The following is a 27,892-nucleotide window of genomic DNA, read 5'->3' on the forward strand; positions in this document are numbered from 1 at the left end:
CCAGATAAGAAGCTCTTATCAGGCTCAGCAGACCTTTGTACAAGTTATGCTGGCGTTAGATTTAGTGGGAAAACAAAACCCTCCAACACAGAAACATCAGGGCATCAACAGAAACCACGACTCACCTCACTTTCAAGCCCATAGTCTTGGACCAACCTAATGTAGAGAGTGGGACTCCAGTCCTCAGCCCCCTCTAGCTGCAGTCCAACGGTTTTACTGGAACCTGCCTTCAGACCATGGGCCTGAACAGCTGCATCAATGGTGTCCTGCGCCATGGCACGGTAGGTTGTCCACTTCCCCCCTGCAACCACACATTGACTCTTCGTTTGGGGAAAGCAAGCGGAATACGAGGTTGGTGTGTACTATATATATTTTATATATAACACATTACTCCTACTAGACTTGCTCCAACAAGCCTGTCATGCTACCCCTGACAGATCATTATCTGACTACGGGAATGTGAAGGATTATCCTGTAACCAGAAAAGTTTTGAATAAAATACACTGGGGAAGCCCAGCAAAGCTATACTTTAAGAGAACTTCCAGTACCTGCTATCGTGACAAGGCCACTATCGCTAATGGTAACGACATGATTCCGGGATATCGACTGTGTGTCTTTGGAGTTGGGGTCTGTGACCAGAGGACGAATGCCACTCCACGCTGCCAACACGTCTCCTCTTCTCACTGTCCGGAACCAAAGATCAGCCAGAGTCAGCCAGGAACTGATGGGTATTTACTCATATCCCTCCTGGGGTCTTTGTGGCACTGCCTCCGAGCAGATACTCGCTGTGAAACAAGGACTGCACCACACCGTGCTTGTTAGTTGAGCAGCTCAAAAAGCCAGAGAAGATTCTCCAAAGTAATGGAATAAGCTGGACTGCAGATTTAAAACCAGCACTGCCCTGGTCAGTATCAGTAATACCGTCTAGCCCAAAACAAAATCAGTGTGGTCTGTTTTCACACTGCTTAAAAATCCAACAGAACAGAGATCCTGGGAACGGATGAACAAAGAGAGATTCAACTGTCAAACTCACCAACCAGCTCAAAAACACCCCAAACCCAAAAAACAAACCCTACCAAAAACTAAACACACCCCCACACGCCCCCCACCCCAGCACCAAGTCTTCTCCTTGGTTGCTTGTGCTGCCAGGACAGTCCTTACATTGCGTTGTAGAAACCAAAACGAAGTTTGTTCCACGTGAGGGGAATGTTTGCTTTTAGGACTTAATCTTTTTCTCTAGCTTGTAAGTTATTTTTCCAAGTTTTCCTCGACAAGTGGCCTTGACCCGCAGCCTTTATCGGCGGCGCAGTTACACACACGCGCAAGGAGACGATTTACCGGCAGGGCCCCAACGCCAGCACCGGCTACTGCCCAGCAACCCCGGCTGGCTTCTCAAAAAACCCCCAGGAGAAGTCCACATCTCACACGGCTGCCTCTTCCAGCCCTGCCTCCTCTTCCTCCTCCTCCTCACCGCTTCAGAAAGGCCGTCCCGCTCCACAAGCCGCCCGGCGAAATGGCCCTAAAGCCATCGCTGACTCCTCGGTAAACTCGGGGGAAGAAAACCCAAAGGCATCAGGTAGTCACAAAAGCCCTTAACAGTTGTAGGAAGATACCCGAGCCTCCCAAAGTTGCTTTTTTTAATATGTAAAACATGGGACCAGTAGAGAATTTAATTAAATTAATTTTGTTGATTATTAAATTTGCAATAGAAAAACTGACCTCTTTGCTTTACACTGAAGTCTTTGGAACGTGTTTGCTTTTTTTTTGTTTGTTTGTTTGGGTTTTTTTTTTTTTGTTTTTTTTGGTTTTGGGTTTTTTTTTTGTTTGTTTTTTTTTGTTTTGTTTTGTTTTTTTTTTTTTTTTTTTTTTTTAATACAACTTTCAAATAAATGATAATTGAAAAAAAATCAGTAAAAGGGTATAAAAATATCCCCCAAAGAACACAAAATAGATTTCAGAAATCAATGGTGCTCTGCCAGCATGTTTAACCTGCCAAAATGAAGTGTTAATCACAGAAATAAGATACCATATTACGTTTATAAACTAATGAAACTAGAAAAAGCAGCATGCGTGACACTATAATTAAACAGTTGGAACACATCCAAGCCTGTGTAAGTTGATAACCCTGGCACTGTCTCTGGCAGCAAAAAGGCAGGTCTGCAGCGAGTTGATATGGCCAGCACAGTTGTTAATTCAGTAACAAGCAATCTATAAACACTGCTAATTGCGTATGTGAAAAACAGCGTGCACCTAGGTAGGTTTCATTCAAAAGAATTAAACACTTTATAACGTACTTCTGTACAATACCTTGCAAAATCTCTGGTTTATTCAGAGTGTTAACTCCAGCAGCTACCTGACCGGCCCACCGCACTTACTGGTATCGACTGCTGCTCAAGGAACTCAAAGGTACATTTCCTGAAGACTTCTGAACTTTATACAACAGAGCCATCAATTATCCACTTCAGGAAACGAGTAATCTAGCATTTCCAATCTCCGGACAGTGAGTTTTCCTAAATCTAAGGGTGTTGCAATGTTCCTGAGTGCTTTTCAGATTTCATTTAATGCTGCTACTACAACAGAAATACCGAAGTCCAAATGCTTTCACAGAATAATTTTAAAAAAGCCCTCACTACGAAGGAAAGAAGCCTCTTTCCTTTAAACCAGCACTGAGTCAAAACGGGCCAGCATCTTACAACAAATGTGTTCTCAGCTCAGCTCCTGAAAGGAACAACTGCACCAAGTAATTTTTATAAATTCTCCTTTTTGCCCCATATGCTTTCCTCTCCCACTGGAAACTGACATTGTTAGATATTTATCATATAGAAAAGTAAATTCTAAGAATAAAGTGCCTAGAAAAATGGCAGGGCAGGGTGGCATCCCGAGGGACCTGGGCAGGCTGGGGAGGGGGCCCGGGCAAACCTCCTGGGGTTCAACAGGGCAAGGGCAAGGGCCTGCCCGGGGGTCGGGGCGATCCCCAGCGGGGCCAGGGGGGGATTGTCCCCCTCTGCTCCGCTCTGGGGAGACCCCCCTGCAGTGCTGGGGCCAGCTCGGGGGCCCCAACAGCAGAAGGACCCGGAGCTGCTCGAGCGGGGCCAGAGGAGGCCACGGAGATGCTGGGGGGGCTGGAGCAGCTCCCCTGGGGGGCCGGGCTGAGAGAGTTGGGGGGGTTCAGCCTGGAGAAGAGAAGGCCGGGGAGCCCTTCGAGCGGCCTCCCAGGGCTTAAAGGGGGGGCAGGAGAGGTGGGGGGGACTTGGGTCAGGGGGTGGGGATGGGACGACGGGGGATGGTTTTGCACCGAAAAGGGCAGATTTAGGTGAGCTCTGAGGCAGAAATCCTTCCCTGTGCGGGGGGGCGAGGCGCTGGCCCAGGGTGCCCAGAGCAGCTGTGGGTGCCCCCTCCCTGGAAGGGTTCAAGGCCAGGTTGGACGGGGCTGGGAGCCCCCTGGGCTGGGGGAAGGGGGCCCTGCCCGGGGCAGCGGGGGGCACTGGGGGGGCTTTCAGCTCCCTCCCCACCCAAACCAGTCTATAAATAAAACAAAGACATGGGAAAAGTCAGAACAACTTTTCCTTTGAGAAAAACAAGTGAATTATTTGATGTACTCGTGTTGATGTATGACTGAACTGTCCCAGATCTGCAAAACCTTGCATCTGCCACCCAGAGAGACCAGAATGTCTCGGCTGTGCAGCTAGACAGCTAGTGCCAGTTAGATGAAAGGTATGTGAAATCTGAACCTGCAGATATCACTGATTCCTATTTAAATAGTCCAAGTAGAGCAGGTATATCTGGAAAAGCATCATTTTATAGCTCGGAAACACACCTCATGGTGACACTGATGTCCCACTAGTTTTAAAAACACCCGGATGCACAAGAACCATACTTGTCAGAGTCACAGAAAAACTTCAGACAGACAGACAGCATTTACTCCAACCGAAATGCCACAGACTCATCAGAACCCTCCCAGGGAAAACCAGAGCTGCCAAAGGTTTACCTTCAACATCAACGCTAAGGTAGTTGCGCACTTCATTCAAAATGAAGTTTATATCTTCTTCTGTTGGTATCGGATGGGACGTAACATCAGTCGGGCTGTCTGTGGTCCCTGCAATAGTCATCTTCTCCCAGGGCAGGAAGAAAATCACTCTACCATCACTGGTGGCCGGGTCAAGCAGACCCATGTTATCAGGGCTGAAATAAAGAAGGGACGTGGTTCAAAACAGGCCAGGCATCACCAGGGATTCTGTTCCTCCACACCTTGTACCCCAGATAAAGTATCAGAACATTGCCTTTGTTCTCAAGTCAAATCATTAAAAAAAAAAAAAAAAAAGATAAAACCCAAAAAAGATGATTTGAGATTTCACTCATGACCATGACCTGACTTTAAATGGTAGTCCCAGAAGTTCTGAGAAATAAGGCCCTTGAGTATGATGCTGAAATAATTCTAGTAATTCTAATAATTTCTAATAAAAAATTCGATTTCCTAAGCAAGTTAGCAGACTACAATCTTAAATTGAGCAATCGGGCCTTTGGCATCATATATCCCCATTCACTCTGGAAAATCCTGCTCAGTGCAATTTAAAATACAAACATTTGGAAAATTTAAAACAGCAATTAGTTGAAACTCATTATGGAATGAACAACTGCTTTTAATGAAAAAATGGACAATCATTTATATTATGCAACACAGCAAAGGGGAGGCTGAAACAGAACGCACATTAAAATGGAAGAACAACAGAACCGCTGTTCTGTTTTGATGCATCTAACAAGAAAAATTAAAGCTGAAGAATTATTAACCCAGGTTATCAGTTGTCTGTACCCTAACCAGAGGGCAAAAGCAAAGACATGCAAAATCCCAATGACTTCTACAGCCTGCGTTCACAATAAAGGTGGGGCAGGAGGGCGCAAGGGCTAGCGACAGAAAGAAAAAATAGAGAAAACAAGAGAACAGCACGCTGAAATCATAAGCATTGTGATTACATTTAAACAGTAAACTTCCAGTGATCCCACAGCCGGAGTTGGTTAACCACCCACCACTTCAAGGGGGACAAACACCCAGAGGCTCCCAAGGGATTCGGAGCAAGAAGCACGCTCCGAACGCGCCCAGCTCCTGCGCTCCTGACTGGGGAGCCGTGCTGGGAGGAAAAAAAGGCAAGAGAGACACTAACTGGATGCCACTGTTCAGAGATTTTGCATTTATTTATGCCAGCGCTACAAACAGAATGATTCAGGAAAATGAACAAAACCAGTAGTTCTTCATACAGGAAATCTTAATTTATGTATCGATGTTTTCTGGTATAATGCAAAAAAAAAAAAAAATAATCCACAGGTACAAAACCAGTTATCCTCATGACTTACTAATAGCGCTGCTTGTATTTCAGAAAACAAAAGGCTTCTCTAAACACTTCAAAGTAAACAGCTTTTATCTAAGGAAACATTTAAGCTGCCCCTTTTTTGTTTCGTATTTATTTAAAGAAGAGACTCTGACTTTCATTTCAGGTGATGGAAGTCCTTGTAAAAACATCTGTAGCCAATTTAGCAGTCTTCAGGTTTTGCACCTATTCCTGATAATGGAAGGAGGACATAGGAGCTGTGTGGAAGGCGGCTAGGAGGTATATATTTAGGTGGTAATAAGGACCATCAGAGGGGAGTAATTCAGTGGACTCAAATAACTACTAACACAATAAGCTGAAGGTAGACAAAGACCTGCTTGGATATGAATTACCCATTCAAGAGAGCTGCAAGCTGAATCACTGAATATTTCATTTTTAGGAAGTCTAAACTGATTACTGAAGGTAAGTTTTCAATATCTGGAAAGGCTAGAAGAGAAGCTGAAAATTTCATATATGGCATGTATATTAGAACATTTTTTAGATGATATTTATAGACAGCTTAAGCATACAGTTGGAGAAGTACAATTTAATAGGGGAAGTCAACACAGATTTGTGAAAGGTAAATCACGTCAGACAAATGATTACTTTTTAAAATGAAAAAGCTATTGATTTAGAGACAGAGGAAACTAGAGATTTAATATATAGTATCAGAATATTCAGAAAAGTTTAGACATTTTCTCAAAAGTATTAATTTTTTTTAATGTGATTTTGTAAAAATTGTTAAAAATAAGGAAGAAAAACAAGTGAAGACTTAAAACTAAGTTTCACCACAGCACCAACGGACTGAAGTGTTTTCAATTAGATTACACAGCAAATGATGAGAAAGGAGGAAAGAGTTTTCCATATGCCAGTCCATTTATGGAATTAATAACTGCCAGCTACCCTAGGAAGCTCGCTCTCAATCTCCTATCACTATGTTTGTTCCACCTTACACAAATAACTGAAGAGCCACCAAACCAAGTGTAAAATAAGGTGTTTCCCATCAGAAAGAAGCATCCTAATACCCCAAATATTGGCTGTTCTGGAATGACTCTGGAGTCGTGCTGCTACACACCAGGAATACTTCTGAAAAAAACACATTTTATAAGACACGAGGTTCTTACCGATACAGCATGGACGCGAGAATGTGGCATGAGCTACAGCAATATTTCTCTAGTAATCTTGAAAGACCACTAAAATGTGTAAGTTCAGGATTGTAAACTCTAATGTGAAGTATAAAACAATGCCTTTACATAGAAATATAGGGGCAAATGGTCTTGGAGTATAATACAGATGGGTCTGAAGTGACTCTCTGTCAGCAAAACAAACATCAAGATACCCGGCCTCATGGCAAAGCAACAGGAGGATATTTAAGAGTTGCCTTAAATCAGCTGAACGCGTGTAGAGCACGTCTGCTTTTTAAAAAGCTTCCTCTTCCAAAAAGCAGTGCAGTTAAACTGGACAACGTATGTCGAATGTATGACAAATCAGGAAAGAATCTTGAAAACAGATGACTAAAGTACCCGTCGAATGTAAGGAGCTACAGGCTACGGAACGAGGCAAGATGATGTAACTGAAGGACAGACCAGAGCTCTCAAGCATATGGTTCATTCCTGGACATGAAATATGGCATTTTACAGGGCAGAACGGGTACACAGATCATCGCTAGTTGAAGAAGCATTTGACCACAGTGCCACAAATGCAGCTGAGGAACAAATAAGTGACTTTCCGTAGAGCAGAACTAAGGTTTAACAGACAAGTTTACTTGGAATCTGGAATGCAGAGCTGATAGGAAAACTTAAGAGACTGAAAACATCTGAAATTCGTCAGAAGGGAGGGGACAAAACTATTGCGTTCATAGACACATTTCAGGCAGGAAGCATATCGGAGCAAAGGTAGCCAAAACCCTCTCTCATTTTAGCAGATAATAAAGTTAAACAATAGGGAGTGAAAGAGACTTACTGCAGCTACTGGAATAGATATGTGTATGCTAAAAATAGAATTAATGAGAGGAGGAAAACTGGGACTATTAATGAAGAACATAAATGAGTAAGAAACCCATGGGAAATGAATGCATTAGGTTAACCTTAGTTTTACAAAATCTTAACTCTGCTTCTGTCTAAAAACCTCTACCTCTTAAAAAACTTTTCATTTGCGTATGGGCCAAAATTCTATAAAACATTTGCCACAAGGCAAGCGGACGCAGTGAAGCGACAATATTCGTTTGCTGGGGAGTATTCCTTGGCACCAGGAACAGACCTGATACAACTAAGATTAAATACCACGCGTATTTTCTATTTAGCAGACAGTTCCTTGGTTTAAGCCACCCCACTTCAAGGAAATGCAGTACATCTTTATCTAATCAGCTGTACTGTGGAGGCAGTATGTGGGCAGATACTATCTTACAAGAAAAGTAATGCCCACATGCTGACATACACGGGGGAACAAGGAGAACAAGAATTCTCTACATTTCCAATTAAAATTATTAGGTTCTCACAGAATAAATAAATTAGAGCCCTCCTGCATATCAAGCCACCTTCTACTTTGAATTTACAAAGCGAGTCAAAATTTTAAAACTGTCCATGTTTTTGCTGTAGGGCCATAAAGTCAATCACACACGTCCTTCTTGTAGCAGATGAGGCAACTAGGATTACAGCCCATTTCTCCACATGGCTAGTGCTTTAAAGCAGCTATCAGGTCATTTTCCCATTTTTCACGTGGAAAGACACCCAAAAAAGAACAGAATGCAAGAGTGATTTTACACTGGGCCAAAAATGCCTCAATTTTACAGTCTATGGTCATGTCCTGTTGGGACAGCTCCGGCAAAAACTGGAAGTCTGAATTTATATTCAGAGAGGAGTGCGACGATGATATGGAAGGGCATTATTGTAAGTGCACTGTATCAACAGAATTGGGATAAGTCTATAAATGTGAATTTCCATTAGGATGCTAATGACTTCAGAAACCAAAGGTAATATTTGAGTTTCAACTGACAAGGCTTACTTGGCAGAAGGGGATTTGGTTTTGCAGCAGCAGATAAGGAAAGAAGCAGGAGTGCACCGGGACCCTCTTCTGTAAGCAGGTCAGCGGAGGGAGGCCAGTCCTTCCCACCAAGACCACCACGGGTGGCTGGGCTTGCGTCCACAGCGGCGTCCGAATTTAATCGGGCTTTTTTCAATGACTTACTATATTGCCTCCATGCTGCGCTCATATCTACGGCGAGTGGAGTCGTACCGTGGCAGAATACAGTGCACAGGGAGTATTTAATAGGACAAGAGTTTTTAGGAGGGTGGCAACCCTCCTGAAAGGTTTTACGTGCTCCTGGTTTTCTTACGGGGGGTGAACTAGCAGTCAGTACACTCCATTCCAACTCATTATTAAAAAAAGGTGCCTTTCACAAGCCTGGTGCAGATGCTCTGTCTAAACACCCTTCTGCTTCAGCAGGAGCTCTGCCTTGGTGAGTTCTAACTAAGAGCTACAAGACTTCAGTCTCTTCTGAATACATGAAATTGTTCTTCTAATTGGCACAGTGTCAGAATCCTCTTTAGGAGGAGACAAACAAAAGGAATCGTCCATTCAAAACCACTGTAAAACCCACAAATGTGTCTCTGCAAGCTTATTTATTACAGGCACCAGCAGAGATTCTTACAGACGGCTTAGGCTTTGAATATCGTTACCTGTAATAACCAGGCATCACAATATGCACGCCTGCACTTGGCTGACAGATGTTTGGTACTTCCTGATCATCCATTTTGCGCACAGAGTCTGTGAAAGGTCCCGTAGCATTGATAACACATTTGGCTTTGACATCAAATTCCTGCCCTGTGAAAGAAAACAGCATCAATCACATACACCATTTGTTTTCCTGCTCACTGACACTCTCTATTATTAATCTATCTATGGACCTAACCTACTGTAAAGCATACTGTGCTTCTCTGAACAGAACAGCTAGAGCGGTTTTTAAAAATTAACACAGTTTTCACATAACCAGGTTGGAAAGAGAATGTTTTACAATGAAATTCCACCTTATCTGTAAAGGCAGAAGAAGGTAGACCGGGCAGAAGAAGTTGAGCTGAAATCTGCCTCAAACGAGAGAGATTTCAGTCTCAACCCGTAGGGCTTGGTAAGCGGGATTATTACTGTACAGCACTTTGCGTTTTACAGTATCGCCCGGGCTCGACAGGAGGCTTCGGCCGTAAAGCTTGGTCTGCCCTGCCAAAACGACGAGGATGGGAGCGACAACCCTGGCGGGAGTCAGAGATGACCGGCGCTCACGGCACGCCGCTGCCCGCCGGGCCGGTGGCGCCTTTGGCTCTTCGTGGATGTTTACCAACAGCAGCGCCCCCGCTCCTCCTGGGGATTTCTGCGCTCTTCCAAGGGGGCACCGCTCCCCTGCAGGGCTGCGCTTTCCGCCCCACCGCGGCACGGCCGAGCCCGCTGCGCACAGCCCGTCCGTCCGTCCGTCCGTCCGCCCGCCCGGCGAGGCACGTACCTGTGAGGACGTCCCTGCAGCGCACCCCGCAGACGCGCTCCTTCCCGCTGGCCGCCTCCGTCGTCTTCAGCAAGCGCAGCACTTCAGCGTAATTGGCGGTGGCAGCGCCGTACCTGGCGGCGGTGAGGGCGATGGCGAGGTTCATCCGCGCGTCGTTGTGCTGTCCTGCAGCGGGGAGAGGGACGCCGGTCACCCCCAGCCACGCGCCGGCGGTACGGACGGCTGTCAGGCCCCATCCGTCACATCTGGCCCCCGCGCCTCGCCAGGCCCCCTCGGCGCTGCGTCCCAGCGCCGCCCCGCGCAGGATTAGCCCTCCTTCACCTCCGGTTCAGGAGAGCACAAAGCACTTTGCTTCTGGACCTCGCCCCGCGCTGTAACTCTGTAACGGGATCTCCCTGTTCCTTTGACAGTCCAACCGGTATTAATCAACGCTCCCGATTAGCAAATGGGCCATTCAACATCCGAGAAACAACCTTTCGGGGACCGTGCCAAGTCATCAGCTTTCTGTAACTGGGTTTTCCTGCACACGCATCTTAACTTCCCAACATACAACATAAAAGCATCCAAAAAACCAGAAATAAGTAGACAGGAATTAATGAAGGATTCTTAACATATATCATTAAAGATTTATTACTGAAATTCCCTCGTTAAAGAAAACCAAGAGAGAGGTGGAGGGACCATGAGGGGAAGATGATTAATTACTTTGAAATACTGGCTTCACCTGAGACTTTTCCTATTTATTATTGCCACCGAAGTTAAAGTCCTGGATGCTGGCTAGAAAGAATTACTATACATTGAAGGGACCAGGCTCTGTGTGTCCTGAATAATTAATTTACGAGAGGGCTAAACTTCCTGAGGTACGGTTCACTTCCCCACGTGTTTGGACCACTTCTATCAAAGATAATACTGATAAAGTGATAAATTTGTAATAGATATTGTAGTTGATTTATGTCGCCAGCATTCCTAACGTTTAGTATAAATGGTTTATGTAAAGTTTGGTCCTTCTGATTCTGCCTGTGCAATCTCGAACCACCGCACAAATAATCTGTTCCTAGCTAAAAGGGCAAAGTTATAAAGATGGGATCAATGGCCTCGAAGGCACCACCTCCCCTCCCCAAACTGCTCATTCTAACACAGCCGAGACGATACAGTGCAATCAGTCTTCACCTACAAGAAAAAAAGTTATGCGAAGCGTACAGAAACAGTAACATGATAAAGCACCGATGAAGAAACAAACAGTAACTCCAATTCAACCAAGCAAACAATGCCTAGAATAAACTGCAAAAAAGAACAGCAAAACAACTGAGCAAGATGTCAAGAAAAGTTGGGGATGCTTCATCACACAAGATGCATAAGACTAAACAACCATCTGTCAGAAGCGGCAGGCGAATCATTAAATAAATGCATCAACATTTATGCTGCAGCAGTGTCAGGGAATGGATAAGATGACCTTATGAGGTTTACCTCAAGCCTTAACATTTTAACGCAGGGTTGAGAGAACGTACATCTCTCGCACAGAGGGAGCACTAGACAGAAAAAAAAAAAAAAAAAAGACACAGAGCAGCGACAAAGCTGCCTTACAGTAGCTGCTTCCACACCGAGCAAATACAGCCCCTATCGTCCAGGGGCCGGGAGACATCCCTCTCCACCGCGGTCCCCGACCCACGGGCTACTGCAAGGCTCGGCTCTGCAGCACAGGAAAGCCAGCACAACCCAGAACCTCCGCCCTCACGCGAGTGCCGTCTCTGCATGAGCAAAACCCTGAAGCACCCTGTCCGTGCGGGAGGATTTCTGCTTTTATTGGAGGAGGGACCCCCAGGGCTAAGAGGGTTTCCTTAGTTACTTTTTGACCCCCCCCCCCCATCTATTTGTTCTCGCCATCGGCGCATAACGTGGTACCCGATACCAACTGGTCTCCGCCGGCCAGCACGGGGCGTGGATTCATCACACAGAAGCAGCACAATTTACAGTGTCAGCCAATATTAGCTTTGGTCTATGGCAAGTCTGACTGTTTAAATTTTGCAAGCCTGCCTCTTCCCAGTTTTGTGACTTATTTGTCCAGACCAAAAGCAATCCAGAGAAGCCAATCAGCAGAATAAATAATGTGGAAACAGGTGTAATTTCTAAAAAGAACAAACATTTAAGTAACAGTTGTTTACTAAGCCCCGAATCCAAGAGCTGCTCAGCATTTTGTTGAAACTCCTGACGCTCAGAATGTCAGAGTGAGCTGAGGAGACGCTCAGTGCATTTCAGGATTCGGACCACTGTGTCCAAGACAACATTTTCATGCTTTCTCTGAAACTCTCATCCATTTTCCCCTCATCATTATTCTGATGCGAGAAACCCCTTGCTATTACTTAATTCTCGGCTGTCCAAAAGGAACTGAGTGCCTATGTAATGTATTTGCAGGAAGAGGACTGGGAAATAACCAGTTCCTGATTAACTGCGCATCTAGAAAAACCCACTGGCTTCAGATGGATGTGATCTACAGTGCGGAGTCCTGGAGTATTTCATAGTATAAACAGCAGAGATCTGTAGAGGTCTAGATTTGAAAGAAATGAAGAGTGACTTACCGGCTCAGAAATTTATCATCTGTGGAGAGTAATACTGCAACAGTTTGGTAGAGATGGGGTCACTACAATAGTTTTTATACTCAGAAACAGCTTTTTTTTTTTTCTTTTAAGCCCTCCAACTCACATGTGTACATGTTCCCCCAGACAATTACATTAAAATCCTGCACTTTATATGCAATTCTCTTTTCCTCTAGATGTCTGAAGAAGTGGCTGCTGTTCCTCCCTGCACACCCCCCATTATAAAGGCACTGTAGCCAGATCAGTCCTTACGACAGCACCATTCACAGTTGACAAAGCATATTTTCTGCTGATGAAAGTAAAACTAGCTTTTTACGCATGTGCTTGTTTGGAATCAGGAATGTTTATTTCAAAGAGATTGGTACGTGTCCTGGTACTTGGATGATCCTTACCGCTCTAGAGAGAAACAGAAAGATGAAGCAAAGCCAAGATCCTGCATCTCAACCTTTTCAGCTTTTCAGTTAAATGCTCTTCTCCCCAAGTAAGATTCAGAGGTCCTCCAAACCCAAGATAAAAGAGCCTCCAAACTTGGAGATTCCCTTGGTACAAAGAGTCCCAGAGAAAAGGCAAGGGGTATGGGCTACAAGTGACTCCAAGGAAAATTCTGACTTGACACAAGAGGAAGATGTTTCACCACGAGAACAACCAGCCACGGGAATAATCTCCCCAGGGCAGGGGTGGATTCCCCAGCACTGGACCCTTTTAAGATTCAGCTGGGCAGGGTGCTGGGCCGGCTTGTCTAGACCGGGCTGTGCCCGGAAAGGTTGGACCAGCTGATCCCCGAGGTCCCTTCCACCCTGGGATTTGATGAACTTCTTCCAGAACACACGTGTAAAGTTTTCTTGACACGAGCGCTACCGCCGTGTCCCGAAGATCCCTGGGAAACCCCAGGCGTAGCTGTGTGATAAATGGCAAGGTAGCCAAAAGCCTCTGTGGCAGGTCCTGGCTTCTCTCCTTAAGGTAGCTCTGCCCCGTTGTCCTTCACAGCAGCCGCTGGTGCCCCACAGCAAAACAAAGAACACAATTACTCACCCTTGCTTCCGGAGGTAACCCCTCTTTGATGCCACGTTTTGTTTTTTTTTTTTTCCTTCCAAATGTTGTAAGCCAAAAAGTTGTTTTATAACAACAGAACAGCTAAGCCCAAATAATTTGGCATCCTTTTCCATAAAGGAGTAAGCCAGGCGCCGGTGGTCAGCTGGCTGCAGCCGCGGTGCTGCCACAGGTGCCACCTCAGCGGCTTTGGAAGAAGCGTCCAAGAGCCAACTGATGGAACACGCCGAGTTTCCTTTGCGACTCCTCCCGTCGTACCTCTCAAAAACAAGAGGATGTTTAAATCCTTTAAGTTATTTCTCGCAGGAAAAAACTGAAAAAATCATCCATTTCATTATTCACTACTGTCATCTGCTTGTAATATAGTACCAACGGAGTGATGCTTTAATTTGTATTAAGGGAAGTCAACCTGACTTTTGCCAAAACACTGGCCTAAGTGTTTTAATTAAATTAACACTGAATCCTCTTAAAAAGCCCTTATTCTTAGAAGGCATACTGCTGAAGACATTTAGTGCGTGAAGACATTTTGTGTAAGTGTGTCCTACATCATGTTAAGACCAACAGTGATGCCATTTGGTTTATAATTTTTTCTTTTGTGTAATTTAGGAAAATTCTATTTCATTCCTTAGTAGCAAATGTTGTATTTCTTCAAAGACGAACAGACAATGCTTCCGTTGGCACTAAAAGAATCCTCCCACAGAGTGCACATAGTGTACATTCAATTTTATTTTTATCAATGCTGAAACACAGCCAGTAGTGGTAACAAAGCCCACAGACTGTAGAAATTTGTTTGAGACTGATTCAGTAGAGTTGTGTGAAAACCACAGTGCTAACAAGGCACTCTGGTAGTTCTAGTATATTCTGTCCTGGGTCACACTCTGACACCCATTGCTTTTAGACTAGTTCCTGCTTTCTCCTCTGTGACTCTATTCAGTTGAAGATTAGCAGCACACAGTAGCCAGTGACTGCATTTTTTTTTTTTTAAAGAAGCTGGAAGGTCTTTTAATCCTGAGAGGGTAACTTTTGTTCACGTTAACCTTTTTAGGCTAAGAACTAACACTTCGTTACTGAGCATACCTGCTGCATGACAATTAGTCACGTAACGATGCACGCAAGTGCTGCAGCAATTGCCCCAAATACACTCTGGCTCACACTGCAACAGCACAGCTGTAATATGTGGTTTTGCAAACTTATTGCTTTAAAGAACAGGTTGGTCCCTGCAACAGACATGAAAGCCTCCTCACCTTTCCTCAAATTACAGTCTTTTCTGATTAGGTGTATCTGGTTATTGCTGTGGAGGTCAGGTTTAATGGAGAGTTGGAAATTAGCCATGCAAGCAGCTATATGACAGTCTGAATGAACTTTCTCAAGAGGGCAAATCCTTCCACACAACCACCTACCAGGCTTCTTTTGAAGGGAAAAATACATTAAAAGAAATACCTGAATGAGACAACTAGGCCCACAGTATGGTCACAGTTTTACCAATAAGTAGGTGGTGGTTTTTTGCTCTCTTTTAAAAGCTGAGGGGACAAAGGCACACTAAATACTTGCAAATTAATCTCTTGCTTGTTTGTTACTCCTTTACTGATACCCGTGAGCTCTGCTTATTTAACTAGAATACTTAACTGCCACTCATGAGGCTGTCCCTTGGATGTGGGACACGGCCAAAATCCTATCACCCGGCATCAAGACAGGAATACTGCTGGATCACCACAATAATGACACCCATTGTCCCCAAAAGCACTGATATTCTAAAAGTTATTTTAAAAGTATATTTCTGTAGCTATACATTACACTCTTACAACAGCCTTACACTAGATAATTGCATGTGTGTAGTAAAGAAAAGCAACGCATGAAATCAAATAATTTCATGTGCATGAAAGTTTTCTTGTGTATATACAGACCTTACCTAAACTGTACCAAGTTTAAGGCTGATGAGTGGTAATTATATATCACCATACATAACTAAGTTACCAAGACTGCCCGCATCCTCTAATTTCTAAGTAAGTGCTTAATTGCATGAACAGTTTTATTACAAGCATTAAAAGAGGAACTCAACATCTGTTGTACATATGGAAACCAGTTATAACCAAGTTTAGGCATTATGAATCAGCTGGAGTGACTCAAAATTGTTCCAGACTTCTCCAGGAAAGAGCTCAGCAAGCTCTTTTCCCCAAACGTAAGTAAGTTCAGAGGTAAACATCAAATTTGACTCGGGAGTCACAAGTCATTAAAAATGCCCTCAGACCTGAAGTAATTCTTGCTCTCTGAATCACATGAAACCTAAGTCAAAGTTCGCTGAAAACTAACAGGCTTTCTAGGATACGTAGCATGCACGCATTTGTTCTTGGACTGCTTCAGAGGGAAGAGTGTTCTGACTCAGTTAAATCAGTTCCATCACACCCACGTGTAACAACACAGCAGTATCACACCAGACTGCTAATACTTCCCCTACAAATCACGTACATTTCAGTTCTGCTTTCCACTGTGTTATCTGTGCTGCTGAAATACGGCCTGACCAGGTGGGAAGTATCTAAATATGCGCTTTGCACTGGAAAAAAAAGCACACACGCCACGTATTTTAGTTCTTTCAGATCTGCCATAAAACGTAGATCTCTTCAGCCCTCACTCTGTAGGAGCTTTAATGGAAAGGAAAGCCTTGAGTTTGGCCTTCTCACAGCTGAATTTATTCTAACAAACTCAGATTTGACACATCAAGTTTAAATAATCCAGTAGCAGTTGTTTTAAAGAATTTTTTGCTTCCTCCATTTAGCACCAGCTTAGACCACAAGAAGTAAACTTCTCTGTTCCTGTGAGCGATGGTATCCACCAACACCTGACTTTTAGGTTCTGCTCCTCAAGGGTCCGAATGCACTAATGCCCGTTTGCCAGTAACAGCTACATTTATCAAACCTTAACACACAGTGCGCTGCAGAGACCACCCAAGAGGTCACAGAACCACTGTTTTACGAGACAAGCTTAGGGAACCTCAGAAATTCAAGACTATTTTCATGAGGCAAGATTAAAGGAATGGAGGAACTTCTGACCAAACAGATTAAGTGTATGCATAAAAACAAACAGATCACAATGAAGATTAGGAAATGAAAGTATGATACATTCCAACTTATGCAGAGGGTTACAAACAGATGAACAACAAGTAAGAGATGGGAAGCCCCTAAAAGCTTTGTAAAAATAAAAAATTAAAAAAAAAAAAAAAAAACCAACAATACCCTGAGAATATCTGTCTCATTAAGTCTACTGCCAAGTTATGGTACAGAAGCTAAAACTTGTATTGAACTAACATACGGGAACACAAAAATACGCCACAACATCCAGGCACATCAGGTGAGAGACAAAATTCGGAATTATTGTTCTGTGCTACCGCTTTATAATGCTGTTGTTTCCCACTTCTTTTGTATCAGCCTTCAACTTGTCACTACAATCATATCGCGATGTCAGTGTAAGTAAAAGCCCAGTGTTAAAACGAAACTAAACATTGTCACTGTCAGTTTATGGAAACTGCACTACAATGTCCCAGTGAACAAGTGTGACGGCAGGCCTGCCGCGGCCGGGCCAGGGGCCGGTGCTGCCAACGCTCACCCCAACACCCAAAACTTGGGGCAACCTTTGCTTTGCACGCTGCAGCCGCTGTTTTTTTCCAGCCTAAATGAAGCAGAGATCGATTTGTCACCTCCTGCGCGTTGCGTTGAGCAGGCGGGATGCTGACCCCCGCTGCGGGAGGGACCCTGCAGGGACCAGCCGGGGCCGGAGGGACCAACTGAGGTTAGAGAAACCAGCCAGGGGACCAGCCGGGGCCGGAGGGACCAGCCAGGGTTAGAGAAACCAGCCGGGGGACCAGCCGGGGCCGGAGGGACCAGCTGGTGTTAGAGAAACCAGCCGGGGGACCAGCTGGGGCTGGAGGGACCAGCCGGGGACCAGCCGGGGCCGGGGGGACCAGCCGGGGGACCAGCCGGGGCCGGGGGACCAGCTGGGGTTAGAGGGACCAGCCGAGGGACCAGCCGAGGGACCAGCCGGGGACCAGCCGGGGGACCAGCCGGGGGACCAGCCGGGGGACCAGCCGGGGGGACCAGCCGGGGGACCAGCCGGGGCCGGGGGGACCAGCCGGGGGACCAGCCGGGGGACCAGCCGGGGTTAGAGGGACCAGCCGGGGGACCAGCCGGGGGACCAGCCGGGGTTAGAGAAACCAGCCGAGGGACCAGCCGAGGGACCAGCCGAGGGACCAGCCGAGGGACCAGCCGAGGGACCAGCCGAGGGACCAGCCGAGGGACCAGCCGAGGGACCAGCCGAGGGACCAGCCGAGGGACCAGCCGAGGGACCAGCCGAGGGACCAGCCGAGGGACCAGCCGAGGGACCAGCCGAGGGACCAGCCGAGGGACCAGCCGAGGGACCAGCTGGGGCTGGAGGGACCAGCCGGGGGACCAGCCAGGGTTAGAGAAACCAGCCGAGGGACCAGCCAAGGGACCAGCCGAGGGACCAGCCGGGGTTAGAGAAACCAGCCGGGGGACCAGCCGGGGCTGGAGGGACCAGCCGGGGGACCAGCCGGGGGACAAGAAGTCACCGGGGGGACAGGCTGCCATGCCGGGGCTGCAGAGGGGTGCACCGAGCAGACGGAGGCATCCACCCCATCCAACCCAGAAGTCAAGCAGCAGCAGCGGGAACAGATAATTCTCCCCTGAAGCTGGAGAAACCCAGCACGTGGATGGATACAGAAACGGGCCGGGAGGTGCTGGGCGAGGTGAGCTCTGCTGATGGGAGAGGAGGAGCGTGGTGAGGAAGGTGAGCAACGGGCGCCTCGCCGGCTGCCCCGGCCCCGTGTGCCCACCGGCACAGGGACAGCCCCCGCGGCGGGGGAAGGAGCAGCAAGGCGTGCAGGCACCCCATAATCCGTTCTCCTTCAACGTACGTGTATAACCGTCCCTACAATATGGAACAGTGTATATTAACTAATGACCGACTATTAAGTTCACATAAAATGCACACATATAAATTACAGCAGAGTTACATGCTTCGATGGAGTCTTTCCCCTAAAAGCCACGACACACTGGGGAAAGCTCAGATGTTTGTGGCACAATGTGCAAATAATGTCGTTTTGCTCAGGAATAATCTTAAATCTTTTAGGTAACATGATCTGAAGAATTATTCCCCGTTCACTTCTTAAGGGACACAAAACCCATCCTTTGCTTATACGAGCATTAAAAAAAGAAAAGAGAGAGGCACAGAATTCACTAGAATATTCATCATTTCCAACCTTAAACCCACAGCGTACAAACAGACGAATCCAGCAAGTCAGAGAGCAAAGCCAATTTAATCTGTGGCTCCCCTGAGGTAAATGTAGTTCACAGTCCTGCCCCCACCCCAACCTCAGCCATAATCCCTGCTTCCTGGAGGTAAGAAAGCACTGGAGTGAGGAAAATTCTGCAGCAGGATATAATGATCCAAAATGACAGGGACAATAATGACAATGAATTTCATGTCTCCCAGTCATGAGCTGGGGATGCTTGACTGGGCTGACTTACACAATTAAATTGTTACAGGTACAGCAGGAGATGCAGTTATCATCTGCATGCTTTTGGGAAGGACGCCTCCAGCAAAAGGAAGAAGAGCGCTGCGGACGCGCGGTCCCTTTTGTTCGGAGCAAGCGGCCGCCGCTGCGGGGCCACCAGTGCGGCCGCCCCCTTTGACAGAGGCAAAACCGGGTTAAAGACGCGAGCCGTTTTAGGCTATTGATTTTATCCCTTTGGAAAATGATAAAAAAAAAAATAAACAACGAACAGAACCAAAAGCTCTGGCGGATGGAACGCGGCGCGACTCGAGCCAGCGCGCGGTGGGAAGCACCACGAGCACACAGCGGCCCGGCGGGCGCTATCGGGGAATTAGGAAGCGCCGTTTAGATCGGCTCGTGCTCCCCTCGGCCTCCCCCGCGAGCGCTCGCAGCGGCGAGGAGAGGAGAGGAGAAGGCCAGCGGCTGGGGCACGTGGAGCCCCCGCAGCTCCTGGGGCGGGGGTCCCAGCCGGGGCAGCCCCCCCCACCCCCCCCTGCACCGGGGCTCCGCACGCAACTGCCTTCCGCGGAACGCGGGACAAAACGGGGTTGGAGAGCAACGGGGCGCGGAGAGCCTCCGTCACACCTGCAGCTACTGCGCCCGCACGGCTTCCCTCCTCCACCCAGCTGCGATGTGGGAACAGCAAGAAATACGGTCAGCCGTGTACCTCGCCCAGAGAGGGCCTTTTTAGCGGCAAACTGTCAAAGAGTTTTTATATCCGGAGAAGGGAAAGAGGGAGTCGTACGGTCGTCTGCATCTGTAATAGGGTAATGCCCCTATTACAGCTCAACATTCTCAAAATATTAATTTGTCAAATATGAATTATAAAGCTATAACTTTTCGTAATTCAGAACACACTCAAATCCTAGGAAAAATAGCTACAAGAGCCTAAATAAAAAAAGCATTTATTCCATTTCTGACAGCTTAATGAATGCCCTACTCTTTTGCATTGATTTTTGTGTGTGTGTCTGTGTGTGTGCATGTGTGCCTGGGAAGGATTTCTCATGGGGTTTGCTGTAAACAAGGAAAGCTAAATCCTCTGCCGAAGCTGCTTCTTCCACCTTTAAATAACCTCCATGTTAAAATATTTCAGGGGAGAATATGTTCAAAACTACTGAGAATGCAAAAAATAAGGAACAATGACTTGCATCCCAGCAAGTCTACTGGAAATTTGCAGAACAAGACATTAAACAATCATCCACCTTGATGTGGCAAAACAGTCACAGGAGTAGTATGTGTTAATTCCTGCTTTCAGAAACTAGCAGTAAATTCAAAGAGCAGGGTCAACAAAGTCGTAAAATTTTAAATTCATGACTGATTCCGGAACACACATTTTCCTTACACACCTAAAGGCTCATCTTGCAAGGCAAAATACGTTAACTAAAAAGTCTGCAAGCACCTAGAGACAGAAAAATAATGCATCTTAAGAAGAACTGTGCCACTTAGAATTTCTAAACACTTAAAATATTCTGGCCGGTTGAATCTCTGCTTTAGCGTTTTTCCTATTTCTTAACATAATGAACTATATACAATTTAAATGGAGATTCATTCTTCCATTTAAAGTGCTTTAAAATAATTCTGCCTATGAGCTCGAGATCTCAGCCCAGCATCTCCATAGTGCCTCTTCTCCAGTTTTCCTTGAGCTACATAAGTGGAACTGACAGATCACTGCTCAGATAGCAGCCACGTCCTTCCCCCAAAATGTTGCCTTTTTGCTATTCAGGAGTATCCTAATACCAACAAATGCTAAATGAAGTCTGACATGTACCCCTAAGAAACAAACTTGTAAGTTGTGGCTTCAAAGAAAACCTTGAATAAATAGGACACATTGTGTACACCCAGGCTAACATCCAACATATGCTTTAGTTTCCTGATGCTGCGACAGAGCAAGAATAGCCTCTGGTAAAGTCTGTGATTTGCTATTGCTGGTACTTCCAACATTTATAATGTACCTTTTTTTTTTTTTTTTTTTCCCTGCCTGTATAAACAATTTTAAAAATGTAATTAAGAAGACCACATCAACATTTCAGAACGCAACATATTCATGAATAATGGATTATCTGACATGCCACCAGTTTGATCAACAATTACAAAACAAAACAAAGAGCGTTCCTGATCTTTCCTCTGCAAAAGAACATTGCCACCAGTAAGTCGTAACTGGACAGGTGGTTTTATCAAATGAAAAAGTAACCTACATAATGAATGCTTTTAATTCTCCCTTTGGTGGTGGTGATCAACATGCCAAACAGCGAGATCCTGCTAGTAGGTGCTGTTAACAACTACAGATACAAAGAAAGTATGACAGCGACAGGAACAGAGAAAAGCAAGAAAACAAAATGAAACTACTTTTAACTGCACATAGAGAATCAGTTAAGACGTTCCATTCTTAAAAGGCCAATTTATTTATTCATTATTTAGGGAAGACAGAGAAGGGATGGCCAGAGAAGCTAAAGATGAGACCTACTTTTAAGATACATACATATATTATTTTTTCTTCACCATTATTTAATGCTCTATTTCACGACTAATCTTTCTGTAAGAACTAAAAGGGGTTTAATTCAATCATTTTATCCCCTTCTCTAAGTTCAATTCCCTTTCCCTTTTGTCCTCCATTCCTCCGGATTTAGGGCATGAAAGAATATCATGAAAGTATATCATTAAAATTCAAGCACAGTTATTTACAAGATCTAAAGTGTGCTTGCTGAAACATTATCACTTAAATTTACTGTGGACGGAATGCAGGTTATTTGCTCTCTATAAAATAATTGATGTGTTACAATGCAACACGAGCCCATCTACGCCATGGGCCATATGCCGACCTACAGAGGAGCCCCTACAGACAAAATTTCGTTCCGAAATCTGGCATGTTAAGAATTGATTTAACATTGTAGTTGGAAAGTTTTTATTCTGGATTAGGTGCAGCCTCAAAGCGCCTAAATGTGTATTATGAACTCACAGATTTGATACTTTAGTCCTTCAGAACCACGTTATTCTCCTAGGAAATTAAGTTTTGGTGGAGGTCTGAGAGTTTTTTAATTCTTTCACTGCCACACACCATTCCTTTAAATTCTGCATAAAAATGCAGATAGCTAAGCTGTAGTTTTATAAGGAAAGCAAAATAAGGCCAGATACACTAGCATGAACGAGTAGTTTCACTGGCAGCAAAATTTCAAGTCTGTTTTGGTATCTCTCCCCCCATTATTCCACGTCTGGCCAGCACTGCAGCTTTACCTCTGAAGGAGAATAGTTAAGAGTCTCTGCCAGATACCTGACTTCATGAAACTTGTATGAATAAACAGACTGATTGCGCAATTCTCTTTCTCCATTAAGCCGCTCTTCAATAATTTGTACAATTCTTTTTTGTTCTTCTTTTTTTCTACTTTACACTTTGTTTCCAATATGCAGTGTGGATTTGTTTCCCATTGCTTGGGAAGACAACAAACCACCAGAGACATATCTCCGTCCTTCAGAATTCTGCACTGTATTGCTGCACAGATGTTTTCCACTAAAAGACCACATGGTATCTTGGTACTGAATTTTTACATTTATTGCAACACTTTTTAAAATAATTATCCGCCCAAGAAACTTGAAGACTAATTTTAAGGCTATCTTGTAAATGCACATCTTTGCAATGCTGGAGTAGTAAATATCTATGATACATCCAAACTATTTATTTAATCAGAAAAAACTTCAATAGATTATAAATAGATTTCAAGTTATAGTGCTCTTAAGAGAAGTGTAATTACAGTTAAGAGAACCACTTCGTTCTTGCTCCTGGGATTCCTTAAAACAGTCTAAGGGATAGCTTATGATAATGCAAAAATAAATCTGAATCACTTCTAGGTATGCTATTTACAGCAGCTCTTGTTACAGTATACAAAAAAATGCCACATAATCCATAGAACCAAACACATTTTGGTTCTAAATAACCTCTTGTTTCCTCTAGACCTCAAAAATAAGATCAAGAAGATGCAGTCTCCATCAGAGATAAGTAAAAATCAAGTGCACCCTTTAAATCTCACCCTACTCCTAAATAAAAACCTACACGTATATATTCCGCACATATATATATATTTTTTTTTCTCCATTCTGCTGGGCTCAGCATGAGACAACTTGCAATTATGAACATATGCTTTTGCCAGAAGCCTCATAAATACCATCCCAGTCCAGTGTGTTTCAAGAGTCCCTCCCACTTCTTCCCAGCACAAAAGCCCCTATTGATAAGCTGATGAATAGTGTAAATGCAGTTCTAAAAAGGGAAAAGAACCACCTTTATAATCAATTTTGTGTGAAGACCTTTCTGGTTGCCAAAAGGTCAGAAACTATATTTTCAGGTAAAAACTAACTAGAACTGTACCACTACTGAAGTAAATCAGTATTTAAGCTATTTATTCTTTGGAGGGCTCCTCCAAGCCTGCAAGGACTCGATGGCTTTTTGCCCTACCCTGAACACATTTGACATTTAGATATTACCTAGGTGGCCCTGTTACCAAGAAAGTTTTACCAAACTTTCTGTCTTGGAAGGGAAATAGAAGAGGACTGGAGAAGGAGGAATACCAGTCTAATTAAAAACACATCCTGTAACAGCTTACCTGTCAGCTGCAAAGAAAAGATATTCCACCCTCTAGCTGTGCCCACCTACCCAAGCGCATCAAGAACGCGGGTAGGACAGAATACCCTGGCACTCCGACTTCAGCACTGAACCTTCCAGCATCCGGAATCTGTACAAGTTGGGTAGTTTTTATATACTGTCTGAGGATGTAACCCGCATGACGTTTGAAAGTCCCGAGACACGGCAGTTTGGGTAAAGCTCAAGACAGCTGGACATCAACGGGCACTAATACTCCAGACGAGCAAAGTTCTTGTCCCAAAGCCCACTAAGCCTTCACCAGCTTTGCTTCAGCCCGCCCCGTGTATGCGCCGAGTCCGGGGGACAGAGTTAACCCCTCTGCCTGGCCGAGCCACTGCGGCCCCTCTGGCTGCACGGCTCTGCGAGGGACCCGCCGCCGCGCAGAGCGAGGCAAACAGGCGCATCCGTTCCTGCGCTGCAAACAAGGGTGGCACTCTTCCCGAACGTGAATACACCGCAGCGCTTCTGAACGCGAAAACTGCTATTTCGAGAGGGCTGCCGCGGGGTCTGTTAAACCATCCTTCTGTTTTGACTGAACATCAAAAGACTCGCGGAGAGCGGCTTTATTTTCTCCCACTCAGACACGGAATTTGTGCAAGCGCTACACACAAACATACCTAAAACTACCTGACACAACAGATTAAATAGCTCACGATGAAAGCATTTTTCCTCTCATGAATTTTTTAACCCTTTATTTACAGGGATTTTAACAGCCACCATTCATGCCTTCAAGCAATCTCTACTATTTGATTATAATTACAAGGAACGCTGCCTTTGCAGAGCAACCAATTTTACTGGTGATACAAAAAGTAATTGATCCAGGTCTCATCCAACCCACTGCAAGAGCCACAACCAGCAGCCAGATCATGTAGATAGGTTTGAAGTTATTTGCACAGTGGAAGTGCTTCAGCAAATCATTTAACATTACCGGAATTATCACATTTTCTTGACTTAGGGTACCTCGGAAGAAGTGCTCAGTCTGAGCAGTGTATAGAAAAATCATGCACAGCTGGAAAGTTATAGGGAATCCCCAGAACACTACAGTGCTTTCACATATCACTATACCTACTAGCCAAGAAAACTAATATATTCTCTCCTACATCCAGTAAGCTACTGTCATGGAAGACATAATTTATCTACCAAAGTAATGCTTACAAGGCAAGCTGAGACCTTCAAGTTGTTGATCTTCCCTTTAGAACGTCAGCGCACATGATCTACAGTTGCATACTTGTGTTTCGCCCCCCTTAGATGCAGCACAACAGAATAATGAAAGCACAGAAAGGCAACGTACCGTCATAGTAGACAATAGCCCCAACAAGCTCGTCTTTGCGTAGCATTGGAAAGAGCTCCAAGGCTCTCGACTTGCTAAGGACATAACTACTTTTCAGACACTGACTTCCTGCCACAGGTCGTATAGTTTTATTCCAAACCAGTAGTATGGCAGCTGCCACCACCTGCAAGAAAAAAAAAAATTCCCCATTCAGTGAAATTAAAAAAAAAAAAAAATGCAATGCATTAAAGTGCATGCAGATGCTGTTGTTGTAATCCAGAAGTTGTTAAGTAACACAGTGTGCTGTATTACACCAGCTTTACTTTGTGCGGTCATACAAGCTCACGGTATCACAATATAATGTAAACACACAAGAGCTGTATGCAGTGTTTGCTACTGTTTTCAACGGATCTACTCACTGCAGTTAGTCAAGCAGATTCAAGGCTTTATTTATTCTAGAATTAGGTCACGAGCTGGCTTTTTGTACTTCAAAGTAAGGTGACATATTAAAGCCGAGGGAAGGTCCAGGCTGTGGGTGCAAGCTGAAAGGGTTCCTCCAATGCACATCTCGACTAGTGCCTCCTGCACGAACAGGGCCGGATAACTGCAGCGGACCTCTGGCCTACGTGAGCTCCAGCTATTACAAGCCCCTTCTGCTAGGACAGGGATAGAGCCAGTCGTGAAGATCACCCAGCAAAACCTTACCGCCCCAGGTAGCCTGTTACAGTGAGTAACTGTTCCTACAAACCCGAACCCCCAACCCAAATCGCTCAAAGCCTCTTTCTCACACGAGAAGCCCACTGGTCTCTCAACACCAAACTGCCACGTGCTGTGGAAGGAGAGCTGCTCCGAGTTACACACGGGACGCTGACGGGTGCACGGACTGAACAGGGTGCTGCTAACAGCGCCGTGATAGCACGTGCTGCAGGCAGGGACGTGCTGGAGAGAGGAGCAAATAACAGGCGGGGAGCGAGGGCTGGCTCCAGCCGCAGGCTCCCCTCCTCCCCGCGCCGGGGGTGGCAGGGGGGCACTGAGCTGCTGAAGGCAAGACGAGCTCCCCGACAGCAGCGGGAGCTGCTCTCTGCCGTAAGAGAATTCTGTGCTTCCGCCGTACGGCAACATCTCACCTCCCGGGGGAGAAAGCTTGTGACAGGTTTAAAGGCGCGCGTGGAAAGAGGCACCTGGAAGCTTCTCCGGGGAAATGGCTTGTTTGTCAAAAGCAGCGGTAAAGGAGAGGTATTATAGCAGAGCTTACTTGTAAACAGGGAGCATTATTGGCAAAGGAGCCGATAGGTGAGGAGCAATCTCAAGCAGGTTTGCACGCTCCTCAAGTGCTTCTTTCACCATCCTGTACTGAAAAATAAAAGTGCACGTGTGAGTCCCACATTACTCCAATTCTGTCTCCATGTGCACAACATTTAATGAGAAACTGTTTATCAAAGCAAATACCTTGCATAATTTTTACCGTTCTTTCAAGAAGACACTGAGATTTGTTGAAAAATTCAAAAGTTAAGGAAAATGTTCCCAAGAAAATGAAGTTTCACTGGTTTCATCTTGGTGTCTTGGCAGGCTGGTTGAATAATTTTTTATTTGAACGTAAAGTGCAATAAAGCCATGTTACTCCTAACTATGGGCAGGAGGCACTTACGGGGGTTAGAACCCAGCCCACGGTACAGCTCCTGTGCCGATTCCCACAACTAAATCCCATACTAACTCCAAGTTGCACATGCAGAAGTGTTCTTTTCCAAATCAGTCAATATGAATCAATATGAAGTTGTTCTTTGGCAAAATAGAAGGTTGACTTCTATAGCTGGATAACTGCATGTTTTATATATTTTTCCCTGAGAAGTCACTACTTCTGTAACAGTGTTACAACCATTAAAACGTAACTTAAGTTAGAGAGGTTTCAATGAGAAGACAAATCAATTTCTCAAAACAAGAATATCACTCTTCCACCAACACAAGTATTCGTAAAAGCATTTCTATATAATCACTCGTTTGCCATCTTTTCTTTCCCCATTCCAACATAAACAGGACCACCACTCACGCCCTCCAAATTCGATCATCACAGGCAGGAAGCTCTTTTTATTCTGAAGTCAGCCCTGTCTCTGCCTTCCTCCCCCAAAATGTACACAGTCTGCAAGGTACGACGATTAGACTGTCATAAAAGAATTTAGCAAAAGGCAGCAGCACCAATTCCACTAGACTGGAAAGCTCAACTGGAGAAGACACTTTCTGTGTATGATGGCTGTGGAATACAACAGTCAAGTACTGAAAAAATAAAAAGGAGACTTGGATATAATTGGGATAGAGGGAAGTGTCTACTAGCAATTTTTGCTTAACAACCAGCATAAACAATTACCTGCTCAAAATCCAACTTCATGATGGCCTTCTGAAGATATCTCACTCCACCATGGATCAATTTAGTACTCCTGCTGCTGGTCCCTGATGAGAAATCATCTCTTTCTAGAAGGGCTGTTTTTAGTCCTGTGTTACCAGAAAACCAAATTAACTTCTTAAATTACACAATTTGTATGTAATTCATTAAAGACACTTCTCTAGGGTAGAGACAATCACAAGAAAAATTACTCTGTACATGGATAAATTTGTATTCAAAGTGTAGTGCACTGTCTATATTGTAATGAAAAATTTTAGCCTCCTTCCTAAGGGAAAAGTCAAAACAGAACTTAAACAGAAGCACATTAAAACCTGGATATTTCACAATAGAAAGGCATTACAGTACATTATAGGGGCCATGCTCCCTCAAGCAAATTACAGTTCGTATTCACAGCAGGAACAGAGTATTTTCGCGAATCCTTTTAACTCTTTGCAGCAGCGCGCTCTAGGCCTACCCCGCTCACAGTCTAAACAGCGTCCCAGGGAGGCGGACGAGCGGCACCTGCGTCTGCTGAAGAGGTGCCCAAAGCCAGAGG

General features: G+C 45.0%; 1 protein-coding gene across 1 annotated transcript in view; it reads right to left on the bottom strand.

Annotated features, from left to right (window-relative positions):
• Positions 1-27,892, bottom strand: part of LOC122152390 (glycerol-3-phosphate dehydrogenase, mitochondrial-like) — a 50,635-nt gene that overhangs the window by 10,722 nt on the left and 12,021 nt on the right. The window contains 9 exon segments of the mRNA XM_042784111.1: positions 126-301; positions 549-683; positions 3,989-4,182; positions 9,041-9,185; positions 9,856-10,020; positions 24,981-25,097; positions 25,100-25,143; positions 26,215-26,312; positions 27,322-27,446. Of these exon segments, the coding sequence (XP_042640045.1) occupies positions 126-301; positions 549-683; positions 3,989-4,182; positions 9,041-9,185; positions 9,856-10,020; positions 24,981-25,097; positions 25,100-25,143; positions 26,215-26,312; positions 27,322-27,446 (1,199 nt within the window).

This window comes from Tyto alba, unplaced genomic scaffold (genome assembly GCF_018691265.1).
Source record: "Tyto alba isolate M040663 unplaced genomic scaffold, T.alba_DEE_v4.0 Super-Scaffold_7, whole genome shotgun sequence".
NCBI classification, from domain to species: Eukaryota; Metazoa; Chordata; class Aves; order Strigiformes; family Tytonidae; genus Tyto; species Tyto alba.